This window comes from Nesoenas mayeri (genome assembly GCF_963082525.1).
Source record: "Nesoenas mayeri genome assembly, chromosome: 2".
In the NCBI taxonomy this organism is placed as follows: Eukaryota; Metazoa; Chordata; class Aves; order Columbiformes; family Columbidae; genus Nesoenas; species Nesoenas mayeri.
In genome coordinates this window covers 131,873,478-131,897,556 of record NC_137543.1, presented here as the reverse complement: position 1 = coordinate 131,897,556, position 24,079 = coordinate 131,873,478, and the positions used below count along the sequence as shown (strand labels likewise).

The 24,079-nt window shown below is 38.4% G+C and overlaps 1 protein-coding gene across 3 annotated transcripts in view; it reads left to right on the top strand.

Moving 5' to 3' along the window:
* Positions 1-22,379, top strand: part of HDAC9 (histone deacetylase 9) — a gene marked incomplete at both ends in the record, with an annotated part of 426,230 nt that extends 403,851 nt beyond the window's left edge. For all 3 annotated transcript variants that reach the window (XM_080339190.1, XM_080339185.1, XM_080339191.1), the window contains 3 exons: positions 7,601-7,685; positions 12,810-12,963; positions 22,340-22,379. In XM_080339190.1, coding sequence (XP_080195316.1) covers positions 7,601-7,685; positions 12,810-12,963; positions 22,340-22,379 — 279 coding nt within the window. The remainder of the gene's footprint in view (positions 1-7,600; positions 7,686-12,809; positions 12,964-22,339) is intronic.
* Between the last annotated feature and the right edge of the window lie 1,700 nt (positions 22,380-24,079).

Sequence of the window (24,079 nt, the reverse complement as noted above, 5' to 3'; positions counted from 1 at the left end):
CATTTTTAATTCACTTTTAGAAGAACATGATCATTAATAACTTGAAACATCCCATGCAGTAAGCATTATTCTCCTGTGCTCTTACAGCATTGTCTTCAGGGACAAATATTAAATGGTCTGGTGCAGCAGAATTTCAAAGACAAAATACACTGTGGCTGCTAAGAAGAGAAAAATATTCCAGAGAGGATGTTGTTACCGACACTGCCATGGGGAACTGATGTTTGCTTAAAAGAATAAGTAAAGGTGTTACTAAGGAGCAGAGACTAATGAGGAAGTCTGATATCTAGTTAGTGGAAATCAGCACGTCTGTTGACATCTGTAGATTTACGACAATCTATGCCACATGGCCCATAACATATACATTGTGTGATTTTAGCATAATATTCATGAACTTGCACAGCAAACTCCAGAGGTGCTCCTGCCAAGGACAGAAAAAAGTTTTTCTTCAAACAACCAATTATTGCAATTTGAGGATGCATTCTTCCTTGAATGCAATTCTTTACAGGTGATTAATTGGATAATTATAACTTATTATCTGCCCTTCACTTTTACAAATAATAATGTATGTAGTTCAACCCTAGTTTAAAAACCTTGGCAAGATGAACTTCGGTTTCTAAACACTGCTCATGTAATTGAACTCAAATTAGAAAGGTTGGGAAAGGCCTTTGTAAGGTACTCTGCAGTTTGTCAGATGTATTTATTCATGTGCTGAGAATTAGAATTCATAAACATTTTGCAGGGTTTTTGAAAACTTTTTCTTTTGTTATTTTTGGCCAGGCCTTGTCAATGCAGAAATTCATTGCTTCATATGTTCTACTACCAGCAGAATAACATGTAAAAAAAAAAAAAAAGAGTAATTGTAAAACTAGCCACCACTTTTAACTTCTATGGAAGGCTGGTCTGATATGTAGAGGTAACATCAAACTTACAAGTGAAAAATGCTTTCTTTTCTTAATTTGTCACTGAACACCAAGAAGGAAAACATGTTATCATCCAAAATAGTTATGTTTTGCTCTTCATGATATGCGACCTTGTAGCACAGTGACCTGTTTAGCAAAATAACTTTTTACTCTTCTCTTAATAAATGTAAGTGGAGCCACTTGGACAAGAATACACTATCAAGCTAATCATCTTTAAATAATTTGAGCATGGCACAGGAAATTCCTGCGTACAGTTGTTGATTTTGAAGACTAACCAAAAAAACTAGTAAGATGGTCTCTTTTTCTTGGAAGAGCTCAGAATTTAAATGAGCTATCAGCCCCATCTATGTGTGGTCAATACTTCTGAACTTCTCTGCAGAACTATGTTTGAACAATAATTTCAGATTTTGAAGGACACACAAATGGGATTATAAGTGTTGGTTTTCTCTCATTGGAGATACTTACATTGTTAATCATTTCTAAGACCCAGTTCCATGAACAGAGGTGCCTAGTGCCTTTTAGATACCTTAGGGTATCCAGGACTTCAGCACAGGACTGGAAGATCTAACAGAGAACTTAGAAGAGATCCACACCCTTTCTGAGCAGCAACTGGAAACCAGGCAAGACACCCTATAGTATCTGAAATGGCTCAATCTGGTTTGCTTGTGTGAGTCCTTCCTTAAGTGATGAGAAAACTGAAAAGGAAATGATGGAAATAAAGGCAAAAATAACATTTATGACAAAATTATTAATTGGAAAGTTTACATATAAAATTACTTAAAAAACTATTTCAAGAGCTCAAGTTTTCTGGTCCATGCTTCTATGTACAAGCAGAAAAATTCCATGTCACTTGGAGAAAAATTCATTTGACCATTTGCAGTGTTAATTAGGAGCACTGTAGGTTATCTCTTTGGAAGGAAAACTTCCTAAAAGGTGAGAAGAGATTAAGCAGCTGGATGCCCTTGAAATCCAAAATGAAAACATGGAAATCCTTCTGGAAAATAAAAAGGCAGAACAAGCATCAGTTGCTTTAAAATATCCCTGAATTTTCTCAACATGATTTGAAAACTTGTCTGTTAAAAGAGCATGTGTCAAAACAAAGGAAATGATGGATTCAGATAATAGGAAAACGGACTTTGCTTTTAAAACTAAGGATATCTGACATGTTGATAGACTGTCATGCTTAAAATTAAATTCTTTAATTTATTGTGATACCCTTTAAATGATTTTACAGTTTTTCACAAGTTGGCTGTATAATTTATAAAACTTATTTTTAAGCATAAATAGATACATATATTACTTCAATCAAGAAAACCATTAAATGTTAAGATTTGTATGTTATTCCAAGAAGTGTATGAAAATTACATTGAACATTGAGATTTTTTTCCTCAAAATCTTTGTCATGGAGAAAGGAAATTCCACACTGTTTGGTTCATCCTAGCTTCAGTACTATAAAGACCTCTGCTATGCCTTTTGGTGCCAGGTGGTGGTGAGTAAGGCTGCTCTACACATGCAAGGATAGGTTCTGGTTTCTTTCCTCCACATTTCTTTTGAAGAGGCACTATGTGGATTTTTAAAAGCCCTCAGGGATAAACTTTCCATGAGTTCAGTATCCTAAATCCTGCAGCTTGTTTCCAATATAACTGCATTCATTTGGGGGTTCTTTTGCAGCCAGAGGGAATAAGGAAGAATTCCTTCAAGCACAAAACTTTTTGAGTCAAAACCTAAGGATTTAATTCTTCCTTCATTCCATTCCTTTTCAAACAGCTAGGTGGGATACTTCCATGGGACACAGAAGTCCATCTAATATCATGGTCCCTCTGGCCTGTCTACAGGTTCGGGCAGTGTCTCTTAGCTCCACGTGGTACAGTGGTTTGCTGTGGTGTATAATTAGCGATAATTAGTCACAGATGGGGTCATGCTCTTCTTTGCATAGAGGAAACAGAGAAGTGGAGTCCACAGCGGGCTCTGCCCAATGGGACCCTGCAGCAAAGGCACACAGAGGATGCATGTCTGCTCTCATTGACTGTGGCGGTCAAGGCTGAATATGGCCCTAAGTGTAAAAACATTTTAAAGTGACTAAATTTAACATCTTCTAGTAAATATTCTTCTGGCTTGAATTTCAGTCTGAAGCACAATTTGACAAAACATTGTCATTGGTTGGCTCCCAAGCATGCTTGAAAACTTATACTGGACAATTTTCTTGCCGAGTGTGAAGTATGTGCTTCTTTCTTGCAAGCTGTTGAGCTGGCATTTAGGAGGGGATAGTAATTTAAGTGGAAAGCTCGTACTCTGCAGCTTTCCTGCTGATGATGAAAAGTTGGCATTTTCTCCTTTGTGGAATTCAGTGTGAATCTGGGGCTGCTTGCCAGGCAGGCAGTGAGCTCTGCCAAGAGGGCCTGGACTGCATTAAAAAGGGGTTATTTACCAGAACAGGTAAGCATTTCTCTCACCAAAATAGAAATATTCATGGCAGTGAATATGGCCTGAGATCAATTTTAAATTGCATGGTAAACTTGGTCACAATCTCACATCCTTACTATTAATCTGAGTCTAATACTAGAAAATAATTAACATGGAGTCTAAGCCGCCTGTCATCTGCTGCTTGCATAAACCTGGAGTCCAGAAATTGCCCCAGAAATCGAGAATTAGGTGAAGTAGGAAGCTAGAGCAATGTATGTGCCAGAGGTCAGCATGGTGACATTAAAGTCCCTCGTGTGGGCAGTGCTAGTCATGAAGTGGTTTGGGCAAGGAAACAGAATACTCTGATTCCAAAGTTACAGTTTTCCAAGGAACCTCTTCTGTTTTGGGAACTGGTAGATGCTAATGACCCTTTGTGTCTTTGAACCTATTTCCTATTGAAAACTGACTCATTTATGTACCACATTGTAACAGGGAATCACAAAAATACTTTCCTAGAGTATTTATATACAAACAGAAAGTGCAGGAACTTTGAGAAGATTGATAATATGACAGAGGACCTAAGAGATCTTTGAACTTAGTCATCTGTAACCACAGGCAACCACAACAGAACAAAGCCCAGTCTAGGTGCTGATGTGCTTCTTGCGCAGTTTATCCAGGAAAGAGAGGTTATAGAACTTCTTCCTGAAGCCTAGACATCCCTAAAGAGCCTTCCTGTCTTCTCCCCTTCCTCTGCTTCTCTCAGGACTCTCCATGCTCCTTACCTTATCCTTATATTTGCTACACTTTTCAGTTATCTCTAACTACGTGCAACAATGTTCACTGAAGTTCATCTTGGTGCTTTAAAACATGACACTGCTAATGACAATTCAGATATTTCTAGATTTTCTAGACTTTCCAGCTCAGCACAGTCTCCTGTAGTTTCAGAGTGTCTCCACATTCCCAAGGATCATTTCATATCACCTCCTGGGCACATGAAATTTCCATCGTTAATTCCCTCTTCAAACATTTGTTGATATGCCTCTGGGCAGACTTTGGCAACCCAAGTGATTTTTGCCCATTTACATTGTTTTTCCTACTTTAAAAAATGATTAGTAGACACAGTTTCTACTTTCATCTGCTACTTTGAGCACAAAAGCCCAATTCACCCATGTAAAAGCTTTGAAAATGTGACCCTTTGTGTCTGGTCCAAAGTGTCTCTCCAGTGGTTTAGTTATTTCTGCACTGTCTTGAGCTGTTCTTCTCTGAAAGATTTCTTTCCTGTGTATTTCCAGTGCTCTTTTCAGCTTCCTTACTGCTAGCTTCCAGATTTAGTAGACTTCATGATCCGAGTGCCAGTAAGTGTAGGAGGGAAGGCGATGGTGCCATATATGCCAGGTGTAGAGTAATTTCTTTTGTTCACTGTTGGGTCTAATTTATGATATTTTCCAGGGACATCCCTATGTCTATACATTCGTATCGAACCAGTGAATAGTTGCCAACAGAAATAATACTTTTGAATGCAAACAGTCTAATTTAAAAGTATATAGAAATAGCTGCTGTAACCCCCTGGCTTTCTCCAGTCTTTGTGTAACAATGCTGCGTTTGGGGTGAACACGGTATAGGATGTAATGAACTCACTTCTGGAGTCTGATAAGGTTGTGCTGAAATGGAAGAGGATCCAGGTTCTCCCTGGCTATCCCTAAGAGTGAGGAGGCAGAATAGCTGAAAGTTCTGTGGAAAAAATTGTTAAGGAAATGATCAAATATGACTATTGTATTCACATCACCTGCGATAATTGTCAGATGTTTGACACTTTTCCTTCTTCTCTTTAATGATGCATCAGCTTATCCTGATTTCTAAAAGCACCTCTACCATTTCTAAATATTCATCTGATATGTCTAGCTATTCAAATGCAGCCTACATGTTAAAATTTTTATTTCCGTACTGATAAGTAAAGAGTTGTCATTGATATATTAGGAAAAATCAAGACATTTCTTTGGCTCCTGCAAAAATCCAGCTCCAGAAAAGGTAACAAAATATTCACCTTTTAATAGGAAATCTCCTCTAGTTATCTCTACATCAGTTGCTCTCAGCTTTATAATTAGTACAAGAGATCTGCAGAAAGAATCTCAAGGTGCTTAAAGCACAGAGCAAGACACAGCTCACACATCTTGAAGCCTGGCAATGCCATACCTTGTATTTTTATTCCTACTGTTAGAGCCTGGAGCTATTTTGTTCTACTTCAGGGGAATTAATTGGTTGTGAAAGCCTTAGGAATTAGGAAATTGTCAAAACAGAACCTTGAGCTACTGTTTGCTTCCCCTTCTTTGTTCCTGTACCCAGTACAACCAAACAGATCTTCAGGATTTTGTCCTCTTCCTGGCCAAACAACAGATTACTTTAAACTAAAATAACAAGTGATAAAAAGAAGTGCTGATTAACTACATAATCCAAGGTATGGATTATTAAGATTGTTATATGGATTATTGTTCTAAAATCTGTGAAGGCTGATCTGTTGGTGGGCATTTTTACAAATATGCAGTTTTCTTCCATGTACCTGCAAGAGTTACCAAATAGACCAACCTACAAAGATCATGAAAAAAATGTGGTTTAAGAATTGAAAATGTATCTGTAAATATGATTTTTATTATAATCGCTGTCTTCGTTCTGATCCATGATACATCTTAGATAGCAACAATCTTCCTTTGCAGTTTGGCCTCCTTGATGACCAAACAGAGTTGGGACCCAGTCAGGTTCTACCAGCACTTCTCTGCACACTTGCACACTGTGCAGAATGGAATGATTTATGCTATTTGAAAACAAAACATAGTGCTATTGTTTCTAGCCACAAGGAAACCTTCCAGCTGCAATCCCATATGGGATTCTAGGGAAATAATGACATGAGCAGCCCTATTCATTTTAGTTACTGAGACTCCAAAAGACTGGTGGTATTTGCAATGTCTTTATCACTGACAGGCATTCGCTGCTGATCATAATGGTAGGATCCCAGTAGTTCTGGGATTTGTAGCTGAGCTTGCTTAAAATAGCACCACTCAGGGAGTATCTCCACTGCAGTTACCTCCCACTTTGTGTACTTGGATCAAAGCTGATTTTATCTAGTTGGTGGGTAGCAATGCAGTGGTAGCAACCCAGAGGAAAATGTATGATGGCTACTGAACTAATAACTTCACAGGGGAAGCTCCTTGGGTGGGCTTCACTTGACTTAGTTTAAAGTAGACCCAGGCATGCTTACAAAAGTAGTTTTGTCTGCAGTACAGATGTCTCTTGTCAACGATGGTTGAACTTCCTTAGCTTTAGAGAAGAGAGATTGGTATTGATATTGCTCTTCCTTGCCCACCTTGACGCAGTTGCTACTCCTGGATCTGCAGGAAGCATCTGTAGCAGCTTATGCTGGGAAGTATCAAAACTGACTGGACCGTAAGCATAGTTCAAGGAGAATATAGTTATTACAGTAGAAGAAGAATCGTTTAGCCCAAAAGGTATTTTACTATTTTTCTGTGAGAAAATATATGGAAGGTGGACAAAAACCCACATGTGGATGAATTTCAAAATACAGTTTGCTTGGTATAGCTATCCATTGCAAGGCAAAAATAACTACAGTAACTGAACACTTCCTTCTGTTAATATACCATGATGCAGCCCTGTTCAAGGAATATATAACTTAAACTGGCTAGTTAAAATGCAGTTGACGCTATAAAAAACTTACTTAGAGAACTCTTACTGTTGATCTGCGTAATCATTTTTATCTACTACTTTATTTGAAACTAATGCAAAGCTAGTAAAAACAGCTGTGTTTTATGGTTTTCCCGTATAAATCTTAAAATGTGTAAGATGGTTAGATGTAATAACACCAGAAAAATAAAGATAACAGAGTGCACACTTCTGTTCCAGTGTGGCTTCAGCAAAGTTTTGTTTGGAGTGCCCAGCTGCATATACAGACACAGTGGAATTTGGTTTGTGAGGAACCTACAAAAATTACACAAATAACTATCATTTTTTTAATGAATAATACACAGACATGCACCTGCTTCAGAGACCCCATAGATTAGTCTTGCAGCCAATAGAAAAGCCCCTTGGAATTCAATTACATGGCTGGAAAACAGAAAACAAAATCATGGCTATACTTTTAGAACTGATACCAGCATGATGTTAACCAGTTATTGGGCTGAGCTTTTCCTGAGGATTAAATTGTTTCAGTTTGTTTTACTTCCCTGTGGCTTATTGAAAATTTATATTATTCTGTTCTATTCTTGCAGCTGGAGCCTCTCCCGGAAGATATTGTGCACCAAATCCCCAACATGAATGCAATAGCTTCTTTAAAAAAGACCACTGAAATTCAAAGTATGTTTCTCAGTTTGGGCTGGTGGGTTCAGGGTATTTTTTATTATTAATTAATGTCACAGACATTAAACTATTGTTTCAGAGAAAAAAAATTGGGCAAATGTTTTATGTATAAACCTACATGCTGTGTTTAGTGCATGTGTGTATATATATGGTTTTGGTTTTCTTTCTTTGACACCTCTTAGTTTCTCCTATGTATTAGCTTTGAAAGAAAAAAAAATCCACTGAAATTCTTTAGATCTTTTTGATTCCTGAATATTCCCAAATCTTCCCATTCCTGAGCAGCTTAGATGAAATAGATGTTTGGCAGTGAAGGACAGGAACAGACAGGGAAATTAGAGATCTAACAAATAGTTTATTGAGATTCTATTTGTGCAGCTTTGTATAAGTTACTTGCTTCAAGATGGATATGAGCTTAAGACAAAGTTAGAAAGCTCAGAATGGGCACTTATTCATGGAACAATGCTAACAAATACATGATTTTTTTTTTTTTGTTTCTGGTGCAGGATGTACTTGATTGTTTCACTTGTGTGCCCTGACCCCAGCCTTTTACTACCCAGATGCTTTAGGGCATTTGGTTTGGTCTCACTGAAAATTTTTCTCTCTGCCATCAGTTGCCTTAATCCAACTGAGCAGACTTCCCTTAAATTCTCTAATCTTTTGCGCTTTGCCATTTTACTGAGGCAGTAGGAGCTTCCTGACTTCTGCTTTTTGCTGGCTCCTTAACAATAACAAATGAGTAACAAATGTTTTGCTTCATGTTAGATGAATCACAAATAATTGGGATTCATCTGTATAAAATAAATGCAGTTTTTAAAAGGGACACCATGCATTATTGACTGAACATGCGGTAATTATCAGTCAGATTTTAGTTGGAAAGTGATAATTAGAATTCATTGTAGGTATACAATTCACCCTTTCATATCCAGAAATGCAAATGCTATAAGTAAAATATCTGTATATTAGAAATTCCAGTAAGCCATTTTTCCTGTGTAGCATGTCCTAGTGTAGCTCATCAGTTAGTATCTTCCTTAAAATATCTTGTTAATGATCTGGAAGGAATCAAAAAGTTAAAGAAATTCAGGTACTAAGGACAGAAAGCTGCAGGCAGGCCACAAACATGGAGAAAGAATATGCAAGTCTGTTTGAAATAAGACACATATTCAATGAAAACAAACAAACAAAACAAGCACCAACAAAACCCAAACAAACAAAACTCAAACAAACAAACAAACTAACTAAAAGATGAATTGAGGGGGAAAAAAAATACTGGCTCCAGAAAGGCTTAGTGTCTTATGAGAAGTACACTCCAATTATGGCAGTTCAGAAAGAAGGAACAGATTTAGGAACAAATTTAGTGTCTGAAAACGGTTCTGAGCTCTGCAGAGTGGCTTAACTTTGCTTGTTCAGAACAAGCTTGAGTTGAACTGATACAGTCATGGCAGTGAGTTGTTCTGAAACCTTAAGTTGAGCTGCTCAGGGTTTGGTGCTATTTATACACAATACTCTGTCTTTTCTTGCAACTATTACCTAAAAAGTTGCGCGTACCTCATTTTATCTGGGGAGAGACCAAGTATTAGAAAGGAATATGCTTGGATGACAGAAAGGAGCATTGACGAAGTTCAGTGCAGCTTTATGGAGAATGTATATTTAGATGGAATTAAGAGAAGCAAGTATATGTTGAATATTTCAGGCTGAAACACATTAAGCTGTGGTGTAGCACCTCAAGAGATACTGAGAAAGCCTGATTTAAGTGATTGCTTGCATGCATATTGAGTCTGTATTTCTGTGATCCAAATTTGATAATTAATATTAGCATTATTTTAGATAAAAAAGTCCCTCCTCCATGTTTGCTGCAAAAAATTGAAGATACAATACTTAGTTAGACAATGAGAGGAAACAACTTTTTTCTAACTAGAATGGAATTTGTATAAATGCTTTGTTTGTGACAGAGATCCAAAGCTCCTTTGGAAATGTAATACATTTGGAAGTAGTAATTCCCACACCCATGTAATATGCTATTTCTAAACAATCCTGTTCACTAGCTTGAATACCACCCCCAAACTCTTTCTTTTTCAAGCAAGCTATGGTACAGCATGTCCAAATCTATCTGTGAAAGGCAATTACAAATGTCTGTAACACTGACAGAAACATTCAGTTTTATTATTTCCTGGTAATAATCAGTGCTCCCACAAATCTTTGAGGGAGACTTAAGCACATTTTCATGCTGAAAGCCAAAGCATACCTAGAAGACTGATTTGGTTTCACTGTTTGTTCTTGCAAGCCGTGATTGCTCTTCAAGTTTTGTATGAATGAAACCAGCAGTATGCTTCATTCTTTCCCCTGAACTCCACTAGGTTCTTCTCAATGAATGTAACAGGACCGGTAGAATTTCACATTCCAGTATAGCACAGTAAAAATGACATTTTCAGAGATGTGGGCAGTTTGAGGCATATACTTTTTGAGCTCATTTAATTATCAATCCACAGCATACATACAGTTTCTGACAAAGCTCCTTTGCAGCTGCACGCTGTGATCACTTCTCTATTCCACAAGACTTTGCCTGCAAATCTTTTGTTTGAGGACACGTGCAAGCCCTGTATGTTTTGTGTACAACATACAAATGCTGTTCTTTATAAAAAGAAGCTTGCAAAGCTGTTCTGCTTACCACAGGTATTTGTAAGCTACAGCTTTCTGAAGTTAAAGAAATAACTAGCATTACTTTTTCACAAGCATCAGAAAGTCCTTTTGCATGAGGTACCTGCTACTGCCTGGACACTGTTCCTAATTGGGATGCCTTTAAAATTTCTTCCCACAAAGCACAAACATGCTGCCATGTACACCCCTTCTCCAAGACCCTCCATTGAAGCATGGGAGCTGCCACCTGCTTCCTGGCCTGACTCTGCTCTCCCCCTTTATTACTGAAGTCCTTCTTATAATACAATTCTCAATGGAGGGAAACAAGGAAAATCAGTGAGCACTTGGGAGCAGAGGGCAGTTAAATGGGCAGAGGGAGCCCGCTAATATGCTTGAATTGGCCTTGAGTTTTAGTGTTACAAGAAAGTCAGGATTCAGGGGGCAGCTGTCATGCAAGCCTGTGTGTGAATGAACAAATGCAATGTAGCAATCCTCACTGATGTTGTTTTATTGTTGCTGCAGGAGAGCAACACAGTGGTAGCTGGTTACTAATATTTTATTTTATGAATAAGAGTCCTTGAAAACTCCAGCAGTGAACATGGGTTCATTTCTTTTATAGGCAAGAGGGGGTATTATTCCCATGCCAACAGATTTGATTTTCTTGCACATCTGTTTCTGCAACAAAGACCCCACCCACTCTGCGAACATTTAGCTCATAAATTATAGGGTTTGAATTGGGTGTATATTGCAAAGACTGACTTTTGCACATATGATCTGTGAGAACATTGTGGAATGCTCATATAACTTTTTTGTTTGTTTTTAGTGTATTTTTTAATGAATAGAAAATATGGTCTCTGAGCACAGTAATAATAGAGAATATTTTTGTCTTGTTTTTATAAAATTTGCCAGACTCCAATCGCTGAGCCTACTGTTATGTACATAACTTTTTAGCTGTGGCTTTCTTGCTTTTGGAGTAAAGCCAACCTCCTAACACTTAATCTTGACTTTGTAGGATACTTAATACACTTTACGTTTTATCCCCAGAAGGTCCCTGTTATTTAAAGATTCTGCTAACTACTCAAACGTGCACACTATTAGAGTTCAAAGAAACACACTGGCCATGCTTGCTGGCTGTTCTTGCAGATTGAGTTGGGCTTTCATCTCGCAATGATGTTTTTGAATAAAGACATTTTCAGGCTTTATTGACAGCTGCTTTCTCACTGGAGGGAAAAGTTCATCTTTCGAAAAGCCTGAAACTCTGTTGAGAGCTATGTTACCAAAGAGGGAGTTTTCAGCAGCCTTTGTGCAGCACAGGCAGCATCAGTGCTGGTCTGGCCTCCCAGCTGTCAAAGCCTCCAGCTACCCTCTGGATAAGCACCTCGACTCAGCCCATTGCCCAGCTGCCAAAATCCTCCTTTTAGCCCTCGGAAAAGTCCTCTACTCGATCCTCTCTCTTTTACAGCTGTTGAAACCCTCCATCTAATTCCCAGATAAGTACCCTGACCCAACCTCTGCAGCAGCTGCTGGAAGCTTCTTGCTAAACACTGAATAAGCTCTGGTCCAGAGCTCCCAGCCTTCCCAAAGCTCCCAATTTCCAGGTGTCATCCACCCGGCAATTAGTGAGTGCTCAAGGGATTACTGGACTGTAACAAATATATATGCAAATTCTTACTTGTTCACCTTGTTACCACTAATCACTCTCTGTTTCTTAATAGCACTGCAGTAGCAGACCATTTTATATACTGATGATGAATCACCTGCCATTATTTTGTTGCATGAGAAGTTTCTTACTGTCTCTTCTGTTGCAGGCAGAAAGCAGAGAATACTCATGCTTTTAGTCCACTGCTGTGTTTTAACACAGCAAACCAGAAAGCTCTATTCCTTATGATATCTGGCAGCTGTCCAGCAACAGCGAGTTCATATATGAAAGTTTTAAATAAATTATTGTTCTAGTATACGCCCTGAGGTTGAAGGAGAAAGAACATCCAGGACTAACAAACCTGATTGTTCTGGCACATCACTTCAGTCCAAGCTGGCATTTCTGTCTTTTTTCCTTTTCAAGACAGTGCTGTGTGAGCACTTTGTACAATAAAGTTCATTTTTCTAGTCCTATTTGCTGTATATGTGTCAACTATCTGCCATATTAGAGCTTCTAGGTATTAACCTTGCCCTGAACTCCCTTCACCTTGTGTAGATAAAGCCAACAGCCTGTCTGACAGTATGAGTTCATTAGTCTGTGTGTTACTCCTCCAGTTTATTACTTTCTGGGGAAGGGTGTGACACAACCCTTGGAATGAAAGCACTTTCCAACTTGGCATTCTTAGGTTCAGAAATATACCTCTTCACTGCAGTCTGAAATTTCAACTGTGCTGCTTACACCGCAGTGATTTTAAATTATAATCACCCAGTGTTGAACTAAGTGATTACTATGCTTGTACCACCATGGTAGCTAAAATTCCCATAAATTATTATGTGTATTTTCCTTAGGCAAGTACTGGAAGTCAGTGGAACCATACTCTGTGCCAGTGGATTGTGCTCTGGCTGAGTCTCAGAAACGAGAGAGGGAGGAGACAGAAACGGTGTCTGCTATGGCCTCTCTTTCAGTGGATGTGGAGCAGTGCATCCCTCAGGAAGGCAGCAGGTAAGCATATGCAATTATTGTGGAGAACAAGGCTTTTGCTCCAGTCAAGTGAGATGAAGACAGCTAGACTAAGGATTGTTTCAAAATTATCTGCTAATTGAGGAATTTTTCATCCCTGGATTTGAATTTTCTCACTTGGCCTCTGGAAGCGGTGCTAGCAGGTATTTTTTTGGTGTAATTCTTTACTAAGGTTCATTATTAGTAGAAGAACCTTTCTTTTTCCCCATGTCTAATACTCTCTATTATATAAAAAGTGAAATATCCGTATGAGGAAAATAGATATGACCAAGTGCAATCAACCATATTCTTCTCATTGGAAACTATTCAAACCTGGTTTAGTTTTAATTTTCTAGGAAGGCATTTAACATACGGTCAGATAAATTTAATAAGGATGGACTTAAATCATTATTAAATGATAATAGGCAGGCATTAAAAGTTGCTTCCCTGGAAGCAGTGGAACAGTGCCAGTATAAAAATTGAAGCAACCCTGACTAGGATTAGGGCCAACATTTTCTGTGTACCAAGAGAAAGGTACACCAGCAAAGAATGAGAACACCGTTTTTTCCAGCTTATCATCTGCTTTTTACATTAACGAAGATTGCTTTCAGTTTCACAAATTGAGAAAACGATACAGTAACTGCTGTTGTGGTTTTTTGCCAATTAGAGATGAAACAACATAGCCAGTGAATACTCCATCACCAACAAAATAGTATTTCTTCAAAGAGTTGTTAGGAATCAGAATAGCCACTACAGAAGTTCTTGGAGTTTCCTATTTACTCATTTTAAGGACAAACTTTCCTGGCCTTCACCAGTAGAGGAAGACCCAAAATGCAGTGGAACCAGTCCGTTTCCATCACACAGAGAAAACGGGGGAGGGAAGAAGAAAGGAGAAAACAGCCTTATAAGGAGACTCATGAGCTCCCTGCAGGCAGTGGAGTGGGGCTGTGCAACAACAGGGGAGAAAGGAGGGAGCAGTGGTGGGAGTGGAACCAGATGGATCCATGGCTCCTAAGTCATGACAGCTACTTGTTTGATTTGGTTCTTGCCTCCTGCGTTGGCTCTTTTAATCAGAACTGAAATGATAGGCATCCGGGGGAATAGCGTGGTGCTAAAAGCTGTAGATGTGTTTGGGAGTGAACGCCTATCACAACAGCAGGAGTGCTCATCTGTCCATGAGTTGACAGACATGGCTCACAGGGACACACAGGGAGCAGAGCTAGCTAGTAAAGTTCACAGTATTTACATAATTACCTTTCTGATTGTATATTATATTTTAATATGCTGTGGCTATTGTTGTGTTAATATTATTGCAAACAAATCCATAAAAGCTTAGAGAAGAATTTAGTGATGAATGAGAGACATATTTTAGATTTGTGGGAGTGCTAATCAGTGCTCAGCTAAGGAATAATGTGAGGTTTGTCATATAAATTTGTGACAGATACAAGACACTTCTGAAAGCCAGGGACAGAAAGGTGCCTGCTTGTGTGTGCATAGATCTGAAATATACAGAATTTTAGGTAAAGTGATGGAACTAATATAGTCAAACAAAGGAAAGCTTTAAATTGTCTGAAAAAGGGTGTGGTTAGTTTTGTGTATTTTTATATTGCTCGGAATAAGCAGGAATTGTGTTATGCGCCTCCACTCACTAAAGACTACAGCCATTGAAAGCAACTGCTGATCCTAGATGACTAAAAAAACCCAACCCTTTGACTAATGCTGCACTTAATTATTGTATTTATTACCTACCTACTGATAACCTGTGACAGTTTCCACCCATTCTGAAAACAGAATTTCAGAGTGGAGCTGAGAGAAATGGAAAAAAAAACGGATGTGCTGAAATGTACACAAGTGGAATTCATGTGGCTGCCAGATTCATTACACTTCATCAGTTCTGGACTCTTATAGGGATGAATCCGTCGTGATGAATTGTTCTGTGGAAAAATGGCTTCGTTTGAAATATCTTCTGTGGTGCTGTGGGGACTTTTCAGCAGCGCAAAAAAAACCCTATGCACGCATGCGTTCCTAAGTCTGTTTCCATGTTCGTAACCCACAAAGAAGTCACCCAAAGCCAGATTGCCACCAGAGAGTGATGGGACAACATAAGTGCTATCCCACTGGCCAGAATTGATAGTTAGGTTTTCTGAGGCATTGGGATATCATCCTCTTTGTTTTCTTCGCAATGGATGTAAAGAGGAGTATGGAATCAAAAATGTTCACCCTTAAGGTCAGACTTTGAGGGTCCTCTGAGCTGCAGAGAGACCTGAGAGGACCCGGCTGCACTTGAAGCATGAATGGAAGTCCAGTACAGGATCATAAATCCAGATTCAACATTGCACGCTCTGGTTTCATGCCAGGACAATTTCATCAATTTCATGAAAACATGCCGTTCATTTCACAGACACATACCAACACTAGCTGCAGTAATGTAAGCGAAGAGTCCAACTTTGCTTTTTTACATTTGTTATGTTTGTAATTAAGGACCGAGTATGTGATGCTCTTTCTCCAGCCCCTTTCTATGGCAAACAACAGGGCTGCAGGGACGTTAGGAGATGTCTGGCCACTCGAGTCCCCTTGATAAGGCCGTTGTATAATAGAGGTACCCTTTCTCCCCACATTTTAGGTAAGGGCTGCCTTCCAAAGACCTGTTGCAAGCCTTTGCATTGAGTATTTGTTTGGAAAAGTTGGTTGTGACAGGTAGGGTGGGATCAGAGTAGAAAGTGTTGCAGCTGACAGGACAGCCTGAAGGGTTCGTTCATTATGCCAGGAACTGATTTACTCTCTCTTAATTCCCACCATAGTCAGCCAGGCTGAAAATTCTGGCCTGCATTTCTAACCTTGTTTCACTGAATTGATGGTAGAGATCCTGTTGACTTCAGCTTTGAATGGTCAGGCCTCCAGAAGAAGAGAGCAGCAGCAAGAATCTCTTTGCGGGAAACTCTTGCCAGTTGTGTTGGAGGATATATTGGTGTTTGGAGTGAGATGACTCACTTTAAACTCGGATTTTGGGTAAAGCAACTCTTTTCCTGGCCAACTCATATCTGACTCATTTACCACTGATGAATAAAGGATAAAATGCTCCTGGCTAAGGCCCATCTTAAGTATTTCTCTTTCTTTCTTCTCTCTCTATTTTCTTCAAGTGACAGTGCCGATTATTTTTTATTTGATTTTCTCTGGCAGGCTAAATGAAGAAAACTGTGAAAAGTTGCTTTGCTTTTGGTGTTTCATTTTACCAAAGCACAACTCTGCATTTTAAGATCCAATTGAAACTTGATTATAGACTTCAGAAGAGAACAGATATAGAAAAAAGAGTTTGTGGATAGGAAAGAAAATATGCATGATGCTAACACAGATTTAAATACAGATGCAATTAAAGGAACAGACATGCCATATAAAACGTTTCTAACTACCGTAACTTTTGTGTGTTGATAACTGCTTGTTCCCTATGTAAGACACAGATATAGCTGATTAGAATTTTTCTTTGGCCAGACACCCATTCCAGAAATGTGCTGCGAAAATATTCAGTAGAGTGCTGTCCCTGATACATTGGAGCTTCTCTATGTTTCTTCTTAAAATGGAAAAATAAAAGGGTGTGGAGGGAGATCTCTTGCACTTACTATTTTTACAGTGAACAGTAAATCTTGAGAATGAATGTATCAGAATTCAACTTACAGCCCTCATTCAGCTGAGCATAGATTTTTCTCAAATGAAAATGAAAACAGTGTGATTTTTAGATATTACTCTTAGTTACAGAGCTACTACTTGCAGTTTCAAGTCACATTACATTATATGCATAATATTTTTTACTAGAGCGACTGGTTGTATCACGGGATACAGCTAGCCACCATCTAGGGTCACTTGCTGTGTTGGTGTATCAACTCATAAAGCTCCACTTAGCGTTTCACTATTTGGATATAAACCTCAGCTGTGGTAAGTAACATGCATCTACCTGGCCATAGCCCACAAGACCTGCAATCACAGCCAGGCTCAGGAGCTGAAGAACATCTTCCCCAGGTCAGGCTGAAGCCTCTCGTTTCCTGCCCTCTTCTTGTACCCAGTGGTGGGTGGGTCGGGAAGAGAACCAGAAGCAGAGGAGTTTGAGGGCCAGCCTTGCCCTGCTGAGTCAGTAGATCTCAACAGCTGTATCTGACCCATCCTATGCCAAAGCCTCCTGGATACCTACTTAGGCATAAACTTTTCAAAGGTCTTTTTGAACCTGCTTACACTTTTGGCACTCAGGTAGTGAATCCCACAGCCTCATCAGGAATCGTATTTCTTTTTCTTTGCTCTAAACTTATTAAACAATAAATTTACTGGGAACCCCCTAGTTCTTGTATTGTGAGAAATAAAAGAAGCTCCTTTCTTACTCATAGTCTCTCCCCCATTTCTGGTTTTAAAGGCTTCAGCTGTCTCAAGACTCTTTTTCTCCTGGTATGAAAATAATTTATTACCTCTGATGGTTCTTACCCCATTCTGTGCCTTTTGTAGTTTTCTTTGAGATGGAGTAAGAACTTCACGCAGGACTCCAGGTGTTAGGCACACTGTGGATTTACACTGTAGCTTAATGTTGGGGATTTTTTCTTTGTTTTTGTTGCTCTCTGGTCTTCTACCATTAAGTCCAAGTTCTCCACTGTAGCCATCACTGTGTATAAGCAGTTAAAGGTATCTTGCCCCCTGTTTTGTGTATTATCTATTAGTTTGTGTTTGCTTACCTTCTTTTCCACTCAGAAATGGTGTTATGGGCTTTAGAACTGACTAAGATCGGTAATTTGGCATAATCAACAAACATTATTAGCTAAATTTTCTTGTAATCTGCCTAGTCTTTTTGAGATGCTCTAGAAATCCCTCCATAGTGAAAATTCACCAGTATTATTACCTGTTTCCTGCTTTTGATTATTAATCTATGAGAGGACCTTCTCTCATAACCCAGGTTCTCCAAAGCATTTGGATAAAATTGTTGGAAGACTTTATTTGTACAGGAACATCAGTTGATCACTTTTCCTTCATTTCCTTCAGAAACTTGTAATATGTTTGTAAGGCTTGATTTCTCTGTAAATGTCAAGACATAACTCTTACCCAAATTACTATTACCTAAATGTTTCCTAATTCTATCACTGATTACAGCTGCTATCAATTTCCCCATAAAGGCTTACTGCATCTCCTGTAATTTCAAAAATGGTAATTGCATTTCTTACCTTCTTTACCTCTGGTGTGGATGCTGAAATAAGCAATAGAATATGCTCAATAATTATTTATTTAGCAATATCATAATTGCATTCCCCTAGAACTCAGCAGACAAATGTCATCTGCTCTTAGAAATTTGGCAATGTTTAATATATCAGTTTGTTCTAGTGCTAATTCAGTTTCAGATAATTCATCTGCAAATAATAAAATCTCCCTGACACTTCTCTAGTGAACACAGACATAAATAGTTCCTTTTGGTTTTGTAGTCTACCTTCTCTGATGCTCCTTTTGTGCTTTGATAATTTCTTCTGATGCATTTGAAAGACCTTTTTATTATTAGTTTTTATGCCATTAACATGTTGCTTGTCAGACTCTCCTTTCACTTGCTTCTTTGAGGGTTTCCATTTAATTTGCCAGAGTTTATGCTTTAGTTAATTTGCCTTATTTGGACTTCACTTCCTCTTTTGTGAGTATATGCGTAGTTACCTTATTCGGCACTTAAACTATGATGGCTTTTACTTTTTAGTTCCTTTTTCTTTGATCTATACAGTCCATTTTTTACTAGGATATACACTTACTCTGGATCTCTTAAATGATGCCTTTAGACACCCTTCAAATCATCTCCATGGTATAGAAATGTACCTCTTTTTTCTCTAGCTCTCTGCTACCAGAGGATCACTTTTCAATTACGATGATCTTCCCTGAGACAGCTGAGTTAAATTAGGAACAGATTATGGCATAAAACAGCCATACCATGCCAGAAAATCTATCTTTTGTTCAGCAGTTTCTGTGACTTGGAAACATACCTTGAATTTTTATTTTTGTGTGTGTGATGATGTAGCTATGAGGAATCCCTTTAATTCTAATTCAAAAACTAAGGTAAGAGAAATATTTGGGTTTTTTTGGATGATGCACAGGGTATATCTATATTCTTAGATATTAACTTTTTAAAAGTGTAGATATGAACTATTTTACATTATATTCTCATAAATAATATGGTTGCCGTTTATTCTCAGCTGCCAAGAGCAATACTTAAGATGTCACACATTTTGCCAGATTTTATCCATATGGTAGGATTTTTGCCTCATCTATTTATTTTGTTTTAAGATTCAAATTGAATCATTTTGTTTAGCGCTAACTACAAAGAGACTACTTCATTCTGCCATAATGTGAATTGCACATATAGAGAGCTATAGGTAAATAATATTTCTATCACACCAAACAGACAGAATGCAAGAGGGCTCTGCTCCTTGGAACTTGCAGCTTAAATTAGCCACAATGAAGCCTTAATGAAAAATCACATTGTAGGTCTACAATTGTAATAGATCCTTTTTGGATCTGCTGACCACACAGAATCAGTCTGGATCAGCCCCAACCTCGCAACTGCATCTCTGACGGACAAGTCAGAACACACATAAATTTTGGCCTGACTCTGTGCCCTTGTTTGTGGTGTTTTTTGTTGTTGTTTTTTTGGGTTGGGGGGGGGGGGGGGGGTGTGAAAAGGGGGGCTGGTTTGTTTTTTATTGTTTTCTTGTTTGTTTGTTGGGTGTTTTTTTTGAGAACTTTTGCTTTTACCAGAAGGGGTATATATTAATTCACCACTTTATGTTATGTGATTACAGTGTTTTTCTCTCTGTACTAAGGACCCTAAAACTTTACTGGCTTTCATACAAAACTCTAGCCTAAGCTGTTAACCCATAAAAATGTATGTTTTTAATCATAAGCCATTGGATAGATCCAGTGACTTCTCTGGCACTAAAAAAAAAATGAAGTTAAAAGAGGCACAGGCGGCTTCAAAAGGAGACTGAAAAAAGACTGTGAGAGCAACCACACTGAGCAACAACATCTGGATTTGCCAGGGTACCCTAAATTCTGCTCCATTTCCAAAAAGGGCTGTATATCTCACATTTGCATATAAAAATTTCTACTAGTGCTTATGCTCTTGCTGATGCAGAATATTGGCATATTGTTGGAATATATTGGATTATATTAGAATATAGCACTCAAGGCCAGTCCTGGCATTCAGAAACACCCTCATCAGGGAAAAATTGCCCAGAACTAAAACCCTGAATAAGATCATCTCTCAGTTGTACTATGATCTTGACATTGTCATTCCCAGAAGCCAAATACACATGAACAGACTGTTGCACATGTTGCTTCCCTAGCTCCTTACGAGTAACCCAAACTCCCACTTTCACTTCCACAGCTCCCCTCCTTCCTGCTCTGCCAATCTCCAACTGAAATCTATTGACAACTATTTCTTCTCATTCACTCACTTACCCACAGCAGAACATAAAAAATGAACTGTTATCTGCTTCTAAATTATTCTCTTCCCAGACAGCCCCAGGTCCCAGATTTTTAACAGAGGCTTATTACACTTTTGCATTATGCTAGAGGATATGCAGGTCTTCCAAAAGTGTGTGGTCAGCCCAATAGCAGCTTGCAACATCCATATGAATTCTCCACATGGTGTATGATCCTTCATCCCACCTGAGGACCCCAGCAGCAGGCAGGACTCCATCCCACCTTGGCAGCCACTGTGGGGTCTCTGCTGCAAGCCAGAACATTGCAAGTGGGGGCAGGGGGAAGAGAAGACAGTGATGACCTCAGTCATTTTTGAGAGAGGTCTTACTAAGCATTTTTATACATACCTTGATAAGCTCTCCAGGCTTTTAGTGCCTGTCAAAGGGAAGCAATGTCCAGCTGCAACTGCATGTGGGCAGGGAAGCCCTCCCACTCCAGCACTGCCCCATCTAAACTGGCCCCTGCTGCAGCCTTCCCTGAATCCTGCTTTTCTTTGCCTCTCAGAAACAAGGGAGCTGCAGTAGTTACTGTGCACAGGAAACATTCTCCACCGTGTGGTGAGCAAAAAAAGATCTGAGATTTATAGATTAATAATCTTTTAAGGTCAACAACCCTTTGGAAAGTGATTAGTCTGAAAAACATCTTTTCTTGTATATCATTCATCTGACATATTTTTCAACATACTAGCTGTGAGCATTCCAAATCATAAAGGAATAACCTGTAAAAAATCATGTAAAGACACACTGCTGAATTTTTCATTGGGAAAGAATTCAATAAACTCCAGAGCCATTTAAAATTCTTCCTTGTTGAATAAGCTACCAAATCCCATGCAAACCCCCATTAATTACTTTTTTTTTTCCATGGGATCTCATGAGTTTGTACTTTCTGAAGGATGTTTTATTGAAGCCAGTTATTATACTGGCTTACCAGTTTTAACTGGTAAATGTCTCTTTTGTTTATTATTTTGCACTTACTTTTTGCCCTCCTCTCATTTCAAAATTGCTTGAAGTGACTATTCTAAAGGAGATCTTAAGCTCATTTGTTTTGCCAGACTGAGGTGAAAAATAGTTTATGTGCAAATTCTTATGTCCTTCAACAGTGAGGTCTCACTGTGATCTCAGAAGATTCCCATTTTATATTAGCAGCATGATCCTCAGGTGCATTAACTTATTAGATACAAGGAATTACGACACTTTACACCAGCTCGGCATATGTCCCCATTATTTTCTTATTGGATGTTTTAAAGGGCTCATCCTGCCTAAGCTGAATATTTCACAGAGACTTTAGGATAAAAGATATAAGTATAATCTGATTTGACATTGCTAATAAAAACCTCTCTATGACAGTGATATGCTGATTGAGTTCAGAATTTGGCCTCAGAAGCTGTAGGCAGGCAGGCAGGCAGGCAATGCATTTATGAAACACAGGATCAAAAATTAGAGGACTGAAGAAAAGCCCCAGAAGAAACACTGCTAAGTACTTGGCTACTTGTGAACTATTCTGCTTTAATGGTATGGGCCCACTTGAAAAAATAAATGCACGTATTTTTAGTTGCAAAAGCTTGTAAAATAAAAGTATCACAGCTATTTTTTTCATGAAATTATTTGACTCTGTTGACACAAAGCATGTACATTTCTGGACAAAAAGTTATAAAATATTCTGACATATTTTAATATAAACAGGAACATTTTCAGTGATTGCTTGGATCTAAAATGTTTTTCCACTTGACATTTGTTTATACTTCCTCGGAAAGAAACTCTATTTATGGATAACTGAATAACACAAATAAACATCAGAGAGAGCTGAAAAATCAGCTTTGATTATGCATGAAAATCTACAATGTCTTTGTGTACTCTTGTGCCGTATTCTGATTGCCTGTTTATTTTTACAGAGCTGCTGGCGAGCCCATGGAAGAAGAGCCAGCCTTGTGAAGTGCCAAGTCCTCCCTGATATTTCCTGTGGGTGACATCATTGTGTATCTCCCCAAAGCACCCTCAGACATGTCTTGTCTGCTGCTTGGGTGGCACACATCAGATGGAACATAAACACTGGGCACAAAACTCTGAATAGCAGCTTCACTTGTTCTTTGGATGGACTTGAAAGGGCCCTAAAGATTCCTTAAATGTAACCGCTACAATTCTAGAGTTACAGTAAAATGGGCTTGAGAGAAAGAGCCTAGAGCATGCTTTTTATATGCTGTTTGACCCACTCACCAACATAAATTGTGAAACAGAGTATTACAAAATTCTACATGATAGATTATAGATACGAGAATTGCAACAGTCAGCAAAATACTTGGTAAACTCCATGAATCACTTTCTGACACTTTTTACTGGATAATTTTTTTCATACTGTGTTAAATTGTTAATAGAATTTGTTTTCTTTGCTCTGTGTAATGAAAACAAAAAAAACCCACAATAACAACAACAAAAACCAGCTTTATTTTATGTTCCATTTTTTAACCCCCTGTAATAAGTTCTTAGTTCAATAAGTGAACCGTGTTTAAACTACAAAGAGGAATTTTAGCTAAAGGGAAAGCACTTCTTATTGTACTATAAATCCCGTGAAATACTGTTCTTGGTGGTGCTTTATTTTCTTTTCCTCTTTCCTCGCCATCTCTCCCCATTTCATGTAATCTTCTCTATCACAAAAACATACTCACAATTCTCTAAAATGTGCAATCTTCTGCCTTTAAAAAGAGTGCTGTACCCTCCGTATTTGACAGTAGCTCTCACCAGATGTGCAGCAGAGATCAAGTAGTCTCTGAAAAATGGATGGCTTTTCAAATGTGTTTTTAGTTTGTTCTGAAATGTTTCTGCATCCTGACTCTAAGCGCAGCAATCTTCAGTAACTGCGTGCAGCTCATTTGGAGCTCAGGTGTTTCTGTGGAGGTTGTGTTCGGGTTGTTCTTTACAGGTCATCATGCGAATACAAACTGATTGTTTTATGTAGTCCTGCACCAAGAAAACTAATGTTGCTTAAGAGGCTGCAAAGGATTTAGGCTTTATTTTAGATCCCCAAAGTGCAGCAAGATCTCCCTGCAACGTGACTTTAGCTGTTTAGTTCCGTGTTTCAGAACGTAACATAGAGTTGTGCCTTTAGCTGATAATGAACGCTTAAACTGTTACACGTGTTGCCTTACTGTCAGAGAAAGAGATAGGGCATGTATGTAAGACTACTTCAAATGAACAAAACTCTGCTACAGCAACTTTGCTTTTGTTTACAACTTTATCACCTTATGAACCCTGGGAGATACCTTGAAGTGTTCAACTTGCAGTATTTGATAGCTTGCTCAGCTTTTAAAAGCAAGTGATGTTCGTTTTATATATTTTCCAAACTCAGAAGATATATTAAAGCCATAAGTGAACACTGTCATGCTTTTTATTCTGAAATCTGAAAGGAACCTTAATTAAAACAAGATTTTGGGGAAGGCCATGATATGAAAGATATGGAACAATATGGTTTCAGTTATAGGCAGACTCAAACCTGTAAATCAAAGATGAAAGATTTCACTCAAATAGAATTATATAATTCTCTTTTGTTATGCAGTCAGACTATATCTTTCATGCATTTCAGTTTGTTTATGATTAGTATTTTAATTTTAAAGACTTTTATTACTTACACAAAAGCT